This window comes from Aquarana catesbeiana, linkage group LG12, assembly GCF_042186555.1.
Source record: "Aquarana catesbeiana isolate 2022-GZ linkage group LG12, ASM4218655v1, whole genome shotgun sequence".
Lineage (NCBI taxonomy): Eukaryota > Metazoa > Chordata > Amphibia > Anura > Ranidae > Aquarana > Aquarana catesbeiana.
Window position 1 is genome coordinate 205990242 of NC_133335.1, and position 17531 is coordinate 206007772.

At 44.0% G+C, this 17531-nt stretch overlaps 1 protein-coding gene across 1 annotated transcript in view; it reads right to left on the reverse strand.

Annotated features, from left to right (window-relative positions):
- Positions 1–17531, reverse strand: part of LOC141114267 (uncharacterized) — a 66311-nt gene that overhangs the window by 10799 nt on the left and 37981 nt on the right. The window contains exons 11-13 of the mRNA XM_073607852.1: positions 14944–15084; positions 10771–10835; positions 6388–6451 (exon numbers count right to left, since the gene is read on the reverse strand). Of these exons, the coding sequence (XP_073463953.1) occupies positions 6388–6451; positions 10771–10835; positions 14944–15084 (270 nt within the window). The remainder of the gene's footprint in view (positions 1–6387; positions 6452–10770; positions 10836–14943; positions 15085–17531) is intronic.

A 17531-nucleotide genomic window follows, 5' to 3' on the forward strand; every position in this document is an offset into this window, starting at 1 on the left:
TTTTTCAATTAACCTGCTGGGTTGAACAAAAAAAGACTCATAGTGTGTACCAGGCTTTAGACTGGACTGTCAGATTATATATACAATTGGCCTTGAAACATCTTCACAATCCTAAAAGGGTTAGTTCAACTTAAAGACATAAAAAAAAATGACATATACAATCCCCCTCAAATCATAGCCAAGTGCTCATTTGTGAGGCGCCGAGGCCATACATCCAACGTCAAATGTCCTGCCATCTAGACAGGGCCAGATTAAGAGCATCATGGGCCTGGTGCTGAGAATTTCGGTGGGCCTTTTTATGGAAACAAAATGAAAATGCAAACAATTTTTCGCTAAAACGAATTAAATATACTCTCACCAGTAATACCAGCCGTGCAGCCTCTGAGCAGCAGCAACACCACCAATACCACCTGCTATGCGGTCTCTCACCAGCAGCAACATAGGGAGACCACATTTCCAAACTGTCATTTAGGGACATCCCCCTTTTCCCAAAAAAAAGATGAGGGTGGAGGATGTAGTCTCGGGGTTGGCAGGGAAATCGGCAGTGGAGGTGATTTGTCAGGCAAATGGCTGGTGTTAGTACTTAAAATCAATTATCCTGACACCATGCTTGATATGGTGTCAGGATGATCAAATTCCATTATTTCAGTTACTACATTGTAATATATAGTGAAATAGTTCAACTCACCATCATGCAGAATTAGTGGGACCTGAGCTTGTCACTTGCCACCAGATGCAGCTTGTCACTTGCCACCCATAGCCTGCCACCAGATGTAGCGTATCACTTTCCACAGTTGCCTGCCGCTAGATACACCATGTCACTTGCCACCAGCAGCCTGCCACCAGATACAGTGTGCCACTTGCCACCAGATACAGTGTGCCACTTGCAACCAGATACAGTGTGCCATTTGCTACCCACAGCCTGCCACCAGATACAATGTGCCAATTGCCACCAGCAGCTTGCCACCAGATACAGTGTGCCACTTGCCACTAGCAGCCAGCCACCAGATACAGTGTGCCACTTGCCAACAGCAGCCTTTCACCAGATACAGTGCGCCACTTGCCAACCACAGCCTGTCACCAGATACAGTGTACCACTTGCTACCGACAGCCTGTCACCAGATACAGTGTGCCACTTGCCACCAGCAGCCTGCCACTAGATACAGTGTGCCACTTGCCACCAGATACATTGTGCCACTTGCCATCAGATACAGTGTGCCACTTGCCACCAGCAGCCTGCCACCAGATACAGTGTGTCACTTGCCACCAGCAGCCTGTCACCAGATACATTGTGCCACTTGCCACCAGATACATTGTGCCAATTGCCACCAGATACAGTGTGCCACTTGCCACCAGCAGCCTGCCACCAGATACAGTGTGTCACTTGCCACCAGCAGCCTGTCACCAGATACATTGTGCCACTTGCCACCAGATACAGTGTACCACTTGCCACCAGCAGCCTGCCACCAGATACATTGTGCCACTTGCCACCAGATACAGTGTGCCACTTGCCACCAGCTCCCTGCCACCAGATACAGTGTGCCACTTGCCACCAGCTCCCTGCCACCAGATACAGTGTGCCACTTGCCACCAGCAGCCTTCCATCAGATACAGTGTGCCACTTGCCAACCACAGCCTACCACCAGATACAGTGTGTCACTTACCACCAGCAGCCTTCCACCAGATAGTGTGCCACTTGCCACCAGCAGCCTGCCATCAGATACAGTGTGCCACTTGCCACCAGCAGCCTACCACCAGATACATTGTGCCACTTGCCAACCACAGCCTACCACCAGATACAGTGTGCCACTTGCCACTGGCAGCCTGCCACCAGATACAGTGTGCCACTTGCCACCAGCAGCCTGCCACCAGATACAGTGTGCCACTTGCCAACCACAGCCTACCACCAGATACAGTGTGTCACTTACCACCAGCAGCCTTCCACCAGATAGTGTGCCACTTGCCACCAGCAGCCTGCCACCAGATACAGTGTGCCACTTGCCAACCACAGCCTACCACCAGATACAGTGTGTCACTTACCACCAGCAGCCTTCCACCAGATAGTGTGCCACTTGCCACCAGCAGCTTGCCACCAGATACAGTGTGCCACTTGCCACCAGCAGCCTGCCATCAGATACAGTGTGCCACTTGCCACCAGATACAGTGTGCTACTTGCCACCAGCAGCCTGCCACCAAATAGTGTGCCACTTGCCAACCACAGCCTACCACCAGATACAGTGTGCCACTTGCCACCAGCAGCCTGCCACCAGATACAGTGTGCCACTTGCCACCAGCAGCCTGCCACCAGATACAGTGTGCCACTTGCCACTAGAAGCCTGCCACCAGATACAGTGTGCCACTTGCCACCAGCAGCCTGCCACCAGATACAGTGTGCCACTTGCCAACCACAGCCTACCACCAGATACAGTGTGCCACTTGCCACCAGCAGCCTGCCACCAGATACAGTGTGCCACTTGCCACCAGCAGCCTGTCACCAGATACAGTGTGCCACTTGCCAACCACAGCCTACCACCAGATACAGTGTGTCACTTACCACCAGCAGCCTTCCACCAGATAGTGTGCCACTTGCCACCAGCAGCTTGCAACCAGATACAGTGTGCCACTTGCCACCAGCAGCCTGCCACCAGATACAGTGTGCCACTTGCCACCAGATACAGTGTGCCACTTGCCACCAGCAGCCTGCCACCAGATACAGTGTGCCACTTGCCACCAGCAGCCTTTCACCAGATACAGTGTGCCACTTGCCACCAGATACAGTGTGCCACTTGCCACCAGCAGCCTGCCACCAGATACAGTGTGCCACTTGCCACCAGCAGCCTGCCACCAGATACAGTGTGCCACATGCCAACCACAGCCTACCACCAGATACAGTGTGTCACTTACCACCAGCAGCCTTCCACCAGATAGTGTGCCACTTGCCACCAGCAGCTTGCCACCAGATACAGTGTGCCACTTGCCACCAGCAGCCTGCCACCAGATACAGTGTGCCACTTGCCACCAGATACAGTGTGCTACTTGCCACCAGCAGCCTGCCACCAGATAGTGTGCCACTTGCCAACCACAGCCTACCACCAGATACAGTGTGCCACTTGCCACCAGCAGCCTGCCACCAGATACAGTGTGCCACTTGCCACCAGCAGCCTGCCACCAGATACAGTGTGCCACTTGCCACTAGAAGCCTGCCACCAGATACAGTGTGCCACTTGCCACCAGCAGCCTGCCACCAGATACAGTGTGCCACTTGCCAACCACAGCCTACCACCAGATACAGTGTGCCACTTGCCACCAGCAGCCTGCCACCAGATACAGTGTGCCACTTGCCACCAGCAGCCTGTCACCAGATACAGTGTGCCACTTGCCAACCACAGCCTACCACCAGATACAGTGTGTCACTTACCACCAGCAGCCTTCCACCAGATAGTGTGCCACTTGCCACCAGCAGCTTGCCACCAGATACAGTGTGCCACTTGCCACCAGCAGCCTGCCACCAGATACAGTGTGCCACTTGCCACCAGATACAGTGTGCCACTTGCCACCAGCAGCCTTTCACCAGATATAGTGTGCCACTTGCCACCAGCAGCCTGCCACTTCCTCCAGGACTCTTCCAGGATGGGTAGAAGGGACAGGGCCTGCATAGTCAAACAAATCCCTGAAGCCCCCACCCCTCCTGATCTGGGATGGTATGGTTGTGTGTAAAATGAATGCCAGGAGTATTGATCAGACCAAGTTCTATAGAGGGTTGTGTGTACAAGCCTTTGGGCTCACACTGGTTTGCTGCAGTTTGGGCGCACTGCTTGTGTATCTGCAGTTTTAGCTTGCAGTCCTATTGATTTTGGTGCGCTTTCAGAAAAAACATGCAACCTAATAGAAATCAATAGGACTGTGGGTAAAACGCAGGAAAACTGTGGATACACCAAGCAAAGCAGTGTGAACCCACCTAAAAGCACAAGGAGCCGAGTCTACATATTGACTGCAGTTATAACAGCCATTGCTGAAGATAAAGGTAAAAGAGGGGGAGAGAAGGGAGATAAGAGTCCAGTCACTGAGCTCACACTTGGATGGGAAGCTTATCACTCACATATCTGTTCACCTTCTATCTGCCGGTGTCTTATCGAATTCAGTCCCCTATCATATAGTGTCCTCCCTGTACTGCGCAGGCGCAGTACGGAGGACAAAAGAGACGCCGAAAGTCTCCGAAGTTCAACAGCTGATCGTCAGCTGTACACGGCGCCTGCGCATTTATTCTTACCCTATGTCCAGGATCATTCCCTACTATCCAAGTGGACATAGAGTTAGAATAAATATTTGCCGAGCGCAGCGAGGCCGTGCCCGAAGCGTGGCGAGCGAAGCGAGCCCGCGAGGGGCCCTCTTACACTGCCATCGCTAACAGGTGCCCGAGCGCCGTGTACAGCTGATGGTCAGCTGATCAACTTCGGGCATTTTCGGCATCTCCTGCTCCTCCGTACTGCGCAGGCGCTGCGCCTGCGCAGTACGAGGCGGACACTATCTGATACGAGGACACTATATGGCAGAACACCGGCTGCTCTGTTCATAATTTCCCAGCCCACACGGCTCCTTCGCTGCACACAGAGAGAAAGGGGAGAGGGGAGGGGGAAGGCAGAGCCATTTGTGTAGGGGGGGAACTGTGCACTTTGACACTGTAATAACCACAGTGAGCCAACACAGATGCAGCCAGACACCCCTCCATTTACACACAGCTTCTCCTGTCCCATAGAAGTTTATGGAAAGGAGAAATCAGGCTTATACTGCTGACTGGGAGGGCCGATTTTAAGGCAGGGGCCTGGAGCTGCAGCTCCATCAGCCCCTATGTTAATCCGGCCCTGCATCTAGACAGGACATAGACGGAGAGCCCATGGTAGAAACAGCTTCAGAAGTAAGGATCATTTTTAAAAAGATCAGATGGGGTCTTATAAAATACCATTCATACAAGTTGAAAAAAATGTCCCATATATTTCCTAAGAGATTATTGCTTGTATCGTCAGCTCTATCTAGTGGCCAAAATACAGTATTGTTTTCTCCCTGAGGTATTTCAAAATTTCAAAATCAACTTGCATGAATGCTTCTGACATTTGGGCAACAAATATTTTGTAAACAGACCCCGTAAATTTGTAACGCATATAGATTTTTTGTTTTGTTTTTAATGTCATTACAGGATTTTTTTAAAAAGGGTTCGCTATTTACATTCTGTAATTCCTGGAAATTTCAGCATGCTAAGTCAATAGAGATTTGTTTCAATCCATATTCAGTTAGTATGTGTTTTGTCTGCTGTTATGCTGTCTGGTAATAGGAAAGATCAAATGTAATAAATGGATCAAAAAACGGGAAAATCCCCCAAGAAGGGGCTTTTTAGCAGCCAGCAATAATAATGTAATAGCGGAAAATGGGGAATCGCATGATTCGATGCGGTCCCAAATGTCCAATTAGACAGGAGAAACAGTGAGAGGCGTTTGCAGGAACCAAGGAGTACAAATGTTGGGTCGGGGGCATGTCCCGGATTGGTTTCCAGGGGGTCTCCTGAGCCAATATATCATATCGATGGTTGTACACTATAAAACAGCATGGAAAGAATATATACACATTGGGGACATGTGTGTTAGGGACATGTATGTTGCCATCCAGAGCAAGGTATGAGAGAACAAGGTATAAAAGAACAGAGACGGAGAGTTCCCAAAGAGCAAAAGCCCTCACTATGGAAGTTAAAATGACATGTCCAGCCGAAGGGGGCAAGCCCCAACTGCAGGGGAGCTGGGGCATGAAGTACTCAACTCATTGTGTTTTGCCAGAGGAAAAGCCTCGTAGAAAGGGAGCGAATGAAATAGACTTGTTGAGGCCGGGCGGTGATGTGGCCTGTAATTGAAATATATATAATAGAATTGTCCATATCTTTCTTTTTTCTCCTTTAAGTATTTTAATACATGTTTACACCTTTACAGTTTTTATACATATATCCTCTGAAGAAGACCCATTGGGGTCGAAACGCGTCAGGTTCTTACATACAAGACTTCTGTATTACTGTATTACTGTTGCATATGGTGTAACATATCGTGTATTACTCTATGTCATTGGTGTCGCTTTTTAAAACCCATTGCTTTTGTACCACAGTTCATGTTCTGACTATACATGTCAGTATTAATACCCTTTGATGTTTTGCAATAATAAAAATTATTTATTACGTTACCATTTTTGTACTTTTTGATCATTATTATTGCTGGCTGCTAAAAAGCCCCTCCTTGGGATTTTCCCATTTTTTGATCAATTATTTGGGGTGCGCAGACTTTTTTGTCTTCACTCATGTGAGTGTCCTTTCCCTTTAAATGTAATAAATGCAGAAGTTTCAGTACTTACTTCAGCATCATCTGTGCTGGCAAATCTCACACCTTTGCTGCTTATACGTGTGTTAAGAATTGATCTATAAATAAGAAAAAAAGCACAAAATTGATTATACAGTGGAACCTTGGATTACAAGCATAATGTGTTCCAGGAGAATGCTTGTAATCTGAAGCACTCGCATATCAAAGCGAATTTCCCCATAGAAATCAATGGAAACAAAGATAATTCGTACCACATTGACTTCTATTGTATGCAGTACCGTATGTGGCCAGAGGTGCGGGGGCACTGGAGAGACTCGGGAATACTCGGAGACCGTTCAGAGCCAATCAGATGCATTCAGAAAGCCTTGGAGAGGCTCGGTAACACTCGGGAACGGAGTGTTTCTGAGTATTTCCGAGTGTTTCTGAGTGCATCCGAGCAGCTCCGAACGGCTCTGCGTGTCACCAGCTCCCCCGCACCTCTGGCCAAAAGTGGTACTGCACACTGCTGAGGCTTGAATCCTGCTCGTTTTGCGAGACAACACTCGCAAACCGAGTAAGGATTTTTTTAAATAACAGCTCGTATTGCGAAATGCTCGTTAACCGCATTACTCGCAATCCGAGGTATTATTGTAGCTTCAAACCTATGTATTCTATGTAAAGAATAGACATTACACTGGAGGGGCTTTGATCCCTCGGTCACTTCTTTGTTCATAGCTTTACAGATTACTAAAAAGGGTGTGGTTTAGTTCAAATATGGGTGTGGCTGTACTGAACTGGTTAGTTTGGGCTTAAGGTGTAAGTCCATCTTTAATAACTTAGTAGTAATAAGTCACTAGCAATAATGAGCAATGGCACTTGAATTAAAACTTTGACCATACTACAACATTTAATATAGTCTGCAGCTTGCTAGTCTGCCATCATGCACAGTGTTTTTCTCTATTTGTCTTCTGCAATATCCTACAAACACCCGGTGACCCTCCCAACGGAACTACTTCTCATCCATTTCCCTTGATAAGGGGACAATACTCTCCTTGTGGCATTGTTGTCAAGTATAGGAAGTATAGGTAGCTGGTTTTGCCTAGGACAGGCTGGGATTTTCTTATTTTTCATTCCAACAGATTTGCATTAAAGGTCAATTTAGTCTTTACTATATACGGCCCTGTTACTATACACTAAGGGGTCTATTTATTTTTATTTATAAAATTAAGATGTAGTGCTAACTCCAACTGAAGTGAGTAAGGAGGAGGGACAGATTTTTACCCCTTTTGTGTGGCTTGTAGGTGCTTTTGCCAATGGGCTGAGTGGTTGGACGTTAAATGCCTTGTTAAGCATGTGGTACCCAAATGGTTTGTGTTTTTGCCACGTTTGATGTGCCTGAGACACAGTTTTCAGATAGCAACAGTGCAATCTGCTGCAGATGTGCTGAAAAATGCCCAGACAGCTGAGCTTTTGGGAGTGGGCCGGGAGATAACAGCTGTAGAATGTGATGGAACAGGGTGGCTGCTCTCTACTCTTTCTTGATGTAAGCCTCCTTGGGGTGGTGCCGCTTCACCTTCAGTTTCCTCCTCTGCTCTATCTGGCACCCAAGTTGCATCAGTGACCTCATCATCATCATCATCATCATCTCCATCTCCATCTCCTTCATCTTCATCATTACCACTGGAGACAACTTGGCAATACGCTGCGGCTTGGGGAACAATTTGTCTACCAGTGTTCCTCCCTCTCTCTAGGTTCATGTTCCTGTCATCCTCAACCTCAGAACCAACATCTGAATCCAGTAATGGCTGGGCCTCATCAGCGTCTGACGCTGTGGTCAAATAACTCAGCTGACTCCTCAATGGCTGATGTTGGGGCTATGGCAAGAATAGATGTGGACAAGGAGGCAGGTTTATCCACTCTGGCAACTGCAGGGGGATGCACACTTGTCTCTGCTTGCATGACTGAGGATGAGGAGGATAAGGAAGGTTTAGTAAGCCAGTCCACCACCTCCTCTGCATGCTATGGCTGGATAGCACGGGAAAACTCACTAAACAGAGGAAATGATGCCCTGCCTGAGGACTGACCAGCACATCCACCTTTGCCTGTGGACACATTTGTTGCTGGCCCCCTTACAGTGCCAAGGGAACGTCTGCCTCTCCTTCTTGTCCTCCCAGACGTTATTGGGAGGGAGGGGGCGGTGTTTTTAAGCAAATATAAAGAAGAAGTTGAAATCTGTACGTAGATGCACTACGTAAAGAGGTGTTTGGTGCACTTTACTTTGGGTACTCACACTACACAGACATACTCCACGGATACACTATAAAATACTGCAATATAATGCGCTAAAAGTATAGTGATGCACAGAACTATATGGCGTTAAACTGGCAGTAATGCACACAGAACTATACGGCATTAAACTGGCAGTAACGCACAGAGAAGTAAATGGTGTTAAACTGGCAGTAACGCACACAGAAGTAAATGGTGTTAAACTTGCAGTAACGCACACAGAAGTAAATGGTGTTAAACTTGCAGTAACGCACAAAACTATATGGCGTTAAACTGGCAGTAACACACGCTAAACTATATGGCGTTAAACTGGCAGTAATGCACGCAAAACTATATGGCGTTAAACTGGCAGTAATGCACAGAGAAGTAAATGGCATTAAACTGGCAGTAACACACACAGAAGTAAATTGTGTTAAACTTGCAGTAACGCACAAAACTATATGGCATTAAACTGGCAGTAACACACGCTAAACTATATGGCGTTAAACTGGCAGTAATGCACAGAGAAGTAAATGGCGTTAAACTGGCAGTAACACACACAGAAGTAAATGGTGTTAAACTGGCAGTAACGCAATCAAATAGATGATGTCCGAACTGTCCCTACTCTAGCTATACACTAATGTAAAGATTACTGACATGGTCTCACTACACTACAGTGAAACTATCTGAGCTGTCCCTATTCTAGCTGCACACTATGCAAAGCTGAATGATGGTCCTCCTCACTACACTCATACTATCCCTAGACTGACTCTAAACTAATATTCTACACTGACAATTGAAGCCCTGTTCTATCTCTCTCCACGCCGAAATCACACTGAAAATGGCTGCCATTGAAAGAATACTTTTATACTGTGGGGCGGGAATGAGCCATGATTGGATAAAGTCATGATGACAGTGTCCAATCATGACTCTGACAGTGCTCTGTGCCCTGATTGGCTGAAGCTTTCACTGCTTCAGTCAATCAAGGCTTGCAATGCACTGTTCAGCGGCGCAATGCATTGTGGTCGTGTTTGCCGAACGTCCGAACAGCGAAAGTTCGGCCTGAACTTATGCTCGGGCCAAACTGTTCGCTCATCCCTATACATAAGCAAAGAAGTGGTCTGATACATGAAGAGACAAGGAATAGTACACCAGACAACCACACCATACACTCCTGACCAAACGGATTAGCAGAAAGAAAAAAAAAAATTTGCACTATTATAGAAATGGCCAGGTGCATGTTGTCGGATACTAGCCTACCTCACAAGTACTGGGGAGAAACAGTCATGACTGCAACCTACCTACGGAACAGACAACCCTCAAGAGCCATTAAAAGTACTCCATTCGAAATGTGGCATGGATCAAAGCCTAGCATAGGGCACATCAGAGTGTTTGGATGTAAAGCATATGCCTATATTCCAAGTGAAAAGCAATCCAAGCTGGAGAACAGAACCATAGAGGGCATTCTAGTATTCTACAGCGAGCAAACTAAGGGTTACAGAATCCTACACCCAAAGACTGATGAAGTGACAATAAGCCATAGTGTTTGCTTTGATGAGAGCCCATCACCAGAATAACCAATCCCTGAAAGATGTGAAGTGAATATGCCCAACAAACCAGAGTGAACCTGTGCAGGAGTCAGAAAAAGAGGTGGAACTCACAATGCCTAAACCAAGTTCCCCACCAGATCCTGTTTAACTGTCTGAAATCAGAAGATCCACTCAGACTACAAAGGGGATACCACCCCACAAGCTGTCATACACTGTGAAAACTGCCAAAACGTGAAGCCAATAAAAGGCAGCAAAAAAATAATTAAAGTGGTTGTTAAGCCACTTGTATAAAGTTCTCCCATCCCCTCTGTATTAGAACAATAAGTTCCCCTGTGTTGTATCATAAATATGCTTATCTGTACTGATAACACAGAGTCTTCCTACAATTAGTTGCCTTTTCTCTCTTCAAAACAGGAAATAAGGGGTTGTTAACAAAGAGGAAACTACAGAGAGGAGCTGCAACACGGTCAAATTTTATTGTGTGTGAAAACTGGGAAATCATACTATAGAATTTGTGTTTTTTTCTAACAAACGTTTGCATAACACTCATTTTTTATTTACAGCAATTAATGATTTGTTTAATATACAAAAAAAGGAAAAGAAAAAAAGAAAAAAAAACTTACGTTCTGTCAAGGGTCAACACAAGTAAGCCATTGTTTCTGGTGGCTGCAATGTTTGCCTCGACGCCCTACAGAGGGAAGAAAAGCTCTGACTGACTGAAGAACACCATGCAGACATTTCTTATTCAGGGTGATGTGAAGGATGTAAATATGACATGCCGACATTACAGTAAAGATTGTTGTGAGCTGTGAAAAAGTTAAATGAAAAGCAATGTGGCCGGGAGGGCCGAAACTGAGTAAGAAATGGTGGTGGTGGGGTGGAGTATTTTATGGATAGGAAGGTTAGGCAAGTGAGGCCAAAGTGGGGGTACTAATTTTGAAAGGAAAGTTTGCTCTTCTCCCACCCTTTGAGCCTGGGTCTGAAGTTTGGAGGTGAGTGGTAGACAGCTAGAAGGTATATAAGCTATTAGGAAGGATGGATGGATTTAGTGGCTCCTTGGCAGCACTAAAAACAAATTGTTAATAATATTGTGTTTAGATGGTGGCTTCAATTAACCCCCCCAACCACCCTTTGCTTCCTATCTCCCTTCCTCATGAATGATCAAGCTTCGAGGGTTAAAGCTCAGGGACCTGGGGTAGGTGGCCAAAGTCCTATCTCACAACTGGTCAAAATTTGGGGCTCCTAGGACCTATGGTTCTGGACATACGGGGCTCCATGTGCAGCCTGTCAGAAGCTACATACAAAGCGGCCAGTTTAAATACAAGCTGGCACACTCTGTTTGCTGCAGACTGAGAGGATGAGCTCACGGTGCCTCTCACTTCTTGTCAGAGGTACTGAGCTCAATGGACAGCTTGAAGCCTTGGACCAATGGTAAAGTACCATTGGCCCCAGCTGTCCAATAAAAATGCTGCAGTGGAGGCACGCCTCTAGCTGCAGTGTCATAGAAGGGGGGGCATGTGTCTAAAAGACAAAGGCTTCCTTCCAGCCCAGCCCTTTTAACTAGAAGGAAAAACATGTGTTTATGTGTATAAGATTTACCCATACCCCCACGTTTTTCTCACACAGTTAAGAGGGAGAATGAGAATCTACTGCTGCTGAAAAGGTACTGTTTTAATCAAGCTAAATCATATATTTTTATGCTATTTGTTATAACATAATAATTTATTATTTATCTATTTACTGTGAAATTACTGGTTTGAAGTTATAACTTCAATCTTCAGTAATTTGTTCATTAAGCCACCTGTTGGAGTACAGTTTTGAAAATATAGTAAAATTACCTTAAAAACAATATATAATAATTATTTGTATATTATTAATTAACCCCTTGCCACCCAGGCCAATTCTGACACTTCTCTCCTACATGTAAAATCATAATTTTTTTGCTAGAAATTTACTCAGAACCCCCAAACATTACATATATTGTTTTAGGAGACACCCTAAGGAATAAAATGGTGGTCATTATAACTTTTTATGTTACTCTGCGCAGCAATTTTTCACATATTTTTTTTGGAAAAAAAACTGTTTTATGAAAAATTGCTCACGCTCATGGAATGGCGCCAAACTTCAGTACTTAAAAATTTCCATAGGCAATGCTTTTAATTTTTTTACAGGTTACATGTTTAGAATTAAAGAGGATGTCTAGTGCTAGAATTATTGCTCTCGCTCTAACATTCGTAGTGTATGTAACCTGTGTATATCTGGCTCTGATACTAGCCAGTGCCTCACCAGTCACTGACCTCACCGCACGTCCCTGCCCTTCCTAACTAATCGCTAATGCTAAAAGCCTCTTTTACTTACCTAAATCATTGGTCACATGATGCACCCAAGTCTTTTATCCTCTTGCTTGCAGAGGGTCCTTCTGATGTCCACATCTCTGCCTTGGGGATGAGGATGCTTCCTCTTGGCTGTTCAGGGGCAGGGTTATCTTAGGCTACAGGATCATGAAGTCACAAATAGGTGACCGGTCAGCACGGGTACAGACTGCAGTGCTAAACCACCGCTCATCCCACCGAGGGAACATACAAACTTAGGTTGGGTGAACACAAGCTTTGGAAGGAATGGAAGGGGAATTGTAAAGCTCAAAGATGGATTTTAGGTTTCATGTAAGTTTAAGTATGAAGCCCACGGCTTAAACTATTTGTTTATTTATTTATTTAGTTTGTTAATATAATAATTACACAGTCAGTGAGCTGGTGAAGGGTGGATGGGTGATCAACAGAGTGTGACCTTGGGGGGGATTTTGAGGACCTGATTCATTTAGTGTGTCTTTACTGATGTGGTACGGAAATGATGTGATCTCCAAAATAATTATTACAGTTAATAATGGGGATTTTAGTTTTATTTTGTGATTCTGAAGTGTTTTGGTGTTTTTTTGTTTTTTTTTAAACAGGGACATTTTTGCAGTCTTTCCAGGTCATAAGATAAATAAAGCTGGATTACAATTTTATACCCGTTCTCGCTCATGCATTTGATACACGTTTGACCTGGAGAAAAAATCGCCTAAAAACATTTGGTTTAGCCTTTATACGCACAGAACCAATGTACATATAGTTTCAAAGGATGAATAGCCCCGCATTTTTTAAAAATAAATATACCCTTTGGGGTCTCAGCTTACAAAAGGTTAAGAAGCATAATTTCTAGACTTCCAGAAAGCTATTGAAAGTCCTAAGAATGATTAAAGAGTGACTTCACTTTTGTTGAGAGAAAACAATCCCCTCTGGGTGGTCAATATACATTGCAGTGATTTTAAGAAACTTTGTTGCAGACTTCTATGTTTTCTGTTCTAAATAAAAGCTGTTTGTTCTTCTTTGTATTCTGGATACTGATTCTGAATTGAAGGATCTTTTTTTAAAAATTATTAATCAGCTGATGCACTTGCAGGGCTCTAAATAAGGAGTGTGACAGAGTCTGCATTCCTCTGGAAATGATTAACCCTTTAGGAGCATCTCACCAAAAATTTAATTTTTTTTTGCAGAAGATGCCTAAAATCGGACTTAGTGCAGACTTCTGGGAAAAAAACAGTGAGCCAATCACATAACCAGGAAATGACATTTCTGAGGATGTTCTGTACACCAACGGTATTTAGGTTGCTTTTAAGTTGCCATATTACATTGGATTTCACAGAAAATTACAGAGCTGAAGATTGAAAAGGAAAGGTCATTTTTAAAGTGGGTGTAAACCCACTTTAAAAAAAAAAAAACTAACACCTGCAAGACAAAGGCATAATGAGCTAGTATGCATAGCATACTAGCTCATTATGTAATACTCCCCTGAGATCGAAGCCCTCGCTGCGGTGCCGTACACCGCTCTGGCGGCCGGCATCACTCCCGGAGGTTATTTCCGGGCATCGCGGCTCCGGCGCTGTGACTGGCTGGAGCTGCTATGATGTCACTTCGGCGCATGCGCACGGTAACGGCGCACTCACTGAACAAAAAGTCACATGCGTGCCATTGCTTCAGTTTGTGTCAGTGCGCATGTGCCCATGACGTAAGCACATGCAAATACAGGGTTATCTCCTAAACCGTGCAGGTTTAGGAGATATCCAGGGTAGCTACAGGTAAGCCTAATTATAGGCTTACCTGTAGCACAAAGTAGTCTGTAAGGGTTTACAACCAGTTTAATAACGCAGTGGTAAAATTTGTCTTGTTTAGCAATTGCATATGCTATATTTTTTTATTTATTTGCTTTTTTCCCACAAAAGTGAAGTTACCTTTAATATGTTCTATAATATCACTGAAAAATGGCAGAATTAGTGTAAAGTAATGATCTTCTTGAACTTAAATCTAACCCAAACACATTATTTTCACATGGTAATATGATGTAAATATGAAAGAACCATGCCGAAAAATCAAGTCATGTGACTGTTTACTTGCAGTGTTTTCCTTCCATAAATTATTTTTTATTCGCTTGCCTTGCTTTGTGCCTTTGAACATGCAGGAAATATGAAAACTCTGGCTTGAGCCAATTTTCAAGTGAATAAAATGTATTTTGTACTAAATGTGATATGTCTTTAATATAATACTTCTGATGTCGCTTCCTAGTGACTCATGAAGGAGGGTTTTGATGTTCTACATGGTATTACCAAGAGAAACGGTCACCTGGTCATCACTAGTACCAAAAAGATATAGCAGTTTTTTTTCAGTTGTTCTTTACTTTCCAGGTGGCGGGATTACAAAATCCCATACTTATAATATCAACTATTTTTGCTTTAACAATGGTGACACAGTCATACTTACAACTTGAAATTTCAGGAATCCATGACCTGTAGGTTCATTGATGAGTACTCCAAGAGATATTAAGAATGAACTTCCAGAAGATTTTATGTTAAACATTGGGGCTGAAGTTTTTGTAACATAGATCGAAATGTCATCTTCAATCTGTAAAATAATTAACAATTGTCTGTAACAAAGTCCACAATATCTATACTATAAATTGGAATTATAGGGACTGAATATTATTTAAAGCTTTTCTACCTGAACAAGGTAAAGAAAATACGTTATACATTCTACTTTTGTTAATATGTAGAATGTATAAATATTAGAGAAAAAATATGCATCACAACCAATAGAGGCTTTCATGGAAATCATTTAGCAGAGTGAGGTGTTGTCCAGAAATGAATGAGAATGATATTTTGAAAATTAGTTTATTGAAATATGTTACAAAAATTGGAATAACACTTCTAAGACCACATCCGTATATACTTGAATTTGAGAAGAGGCGGGGATAAAGAACCTCTAGGCCCTAATTCGGACTTTGCAGGCAAGATGGACAAAATTATCGTAAAAAATATATTTTATTAACAATGAATCATATCAAATAGGTCAAGTAGAAAAGAATTAAAAACATACGATAGGCATATGATAGTCATAAATATCTAGTGTAAACAAGAGGGTTGACACCAAACAAATGGCAGTGAGCCCCTGTGCATCAACGCGTTTCACTATTTTGCTTCGTCAGCACACACTTGGGGGTAGTTGAAAGGAACAGGTCTCACTTGTCAACATAAGATTTTCTCCACATGGAGAACTCCTAGATGATCACCAGAGAATCACCATATAAAGCAGGAGGCAATTTTTTGCTAGTACCAGCGACCGTGTATCGGGCTGATGGCGTAGAAATATATGAATATTAGCTCATATAATTCACTGGGGGGAGGAAGAAGAAAAATGTGGGTATCCAGATCATTAAAAGGAGAGTGGTAGGAAAGGAAAGGGTAAAACAAACACAACCTTTTCACCTGTTTTCGGTCCACAATAACAGGGGCTTCAGCAATAATCCATATGGACAAGTATATGTTCCTTTAAGGCTGGATATACCGGACTCTCCTACGTTTGGCCAAAGTAAATATGGCTATATAAACTCCATAGTTGTATTTAAACAAGCAACAGTAGCATAAGGTTCAGTGTCTCCCCCGCAAATAAACAGACCACGAAAAATTACAATAGCGCTCATAGCGATTTTTCCATTTATCATAGCATCCCTGGAAGTCTTCAAGTGGGATGGTGTTCAAGGCCTGCTTAGTGGCTCTTTGGACGTTATCCACACTACCAAAATGGTGTCCTTTCTCATGTTCAAATCCTGAGTCAAGATTTAATGAACAATTGACTTGGTAATTCCTCTGCAATCATTCTAATAGTGAGCTGTCAGAACAGACCAGACTGCGCCCACATTCTGTTCCATTTTTGACCGACAGCTCACTATTAGAATGATCCACATACAGAAAGAGACGGGATAATGTAAATTAAACGTGTGTTTAGTATCACTGTAAAGGCAGCAAAAAAGGTTTTCTTATGCAGCTTCTGAAATCACAGGATGTAGCCTAATACACTTGCAATCGGGAAAGCAGCTTAAATGAAGTCCAGTAATTGTCATTTTAAATAATTTAATTTTGACCCATTTTCACCACTACATTTTGATGCAAAGGTCAGATAGGTAGGGCTAGAACTGTTCCTACTGAATCATAGGAGCAGAGGTTCAAATGCTTCTCTATGACCCCAAGCTTTCATGTAACTAAATTGCCTTGGCTATCAAATATGATCTAGTGAGTTCTCAGCTTGTCAGGAAATGTTCCATCCGCTGGTAATATCTGTCATTTGGCATGAAGTACTGAGGTCCACCAGCAGGTGTCTCCTGGCAGTTTGGAACTGTCAGGAGAGCTTTTCACTGCTGATGTTATGTCATCTTTGGGCCACAGTACTGGCGTCCACCAGCGGATGGATCCTGACAGTGTGGAGCAGACAGTACCTCCTACAATCAGGTGTCACTTGAGGCCAATCACAGGCCTATAAATACCCAGCAAGCACTCACATGTTTGCCTTGGTTTCTTCATTGCGCCCTGACCTGCTAGCTTGTGATCTGATCCTGATTCTGAACCTTTTCCTGTGCCCTGAACCTGTGACCCGTGTTTCTGATCTTGTCTCCCTGTCCCAATCCCTATCCTGTCCCACCTGTTACCTTGCATCCCTGCCTGCAGTCTGATCCATCCATCCTCTCCCTGTCCTGTGTTCCATACCCCATCTGCTGATCTCCCTGTGTATGACCTTGACCTGGCTTACGTTTATGTCTCTGGAACATCCCCTGTCCATCTGCTGATCTGCTGTGTATGACCCTGGTCTGGCTATTGTTTATGATCCTGGTATTTCCCATTTATTGTACTTATCTGTCTGTTATTTGTGGGTCTCTGTCTGTGGTTGGTTATTGCACTGTGTCATATTGGAGTTGGTTGTACTATATTATTCACTTACACTTACTCAATTATTATATTTTCACTTATATACGTTTTGGTGTCCTCTGTCGCGGATCACACGGTTCTGGTCACACCTGT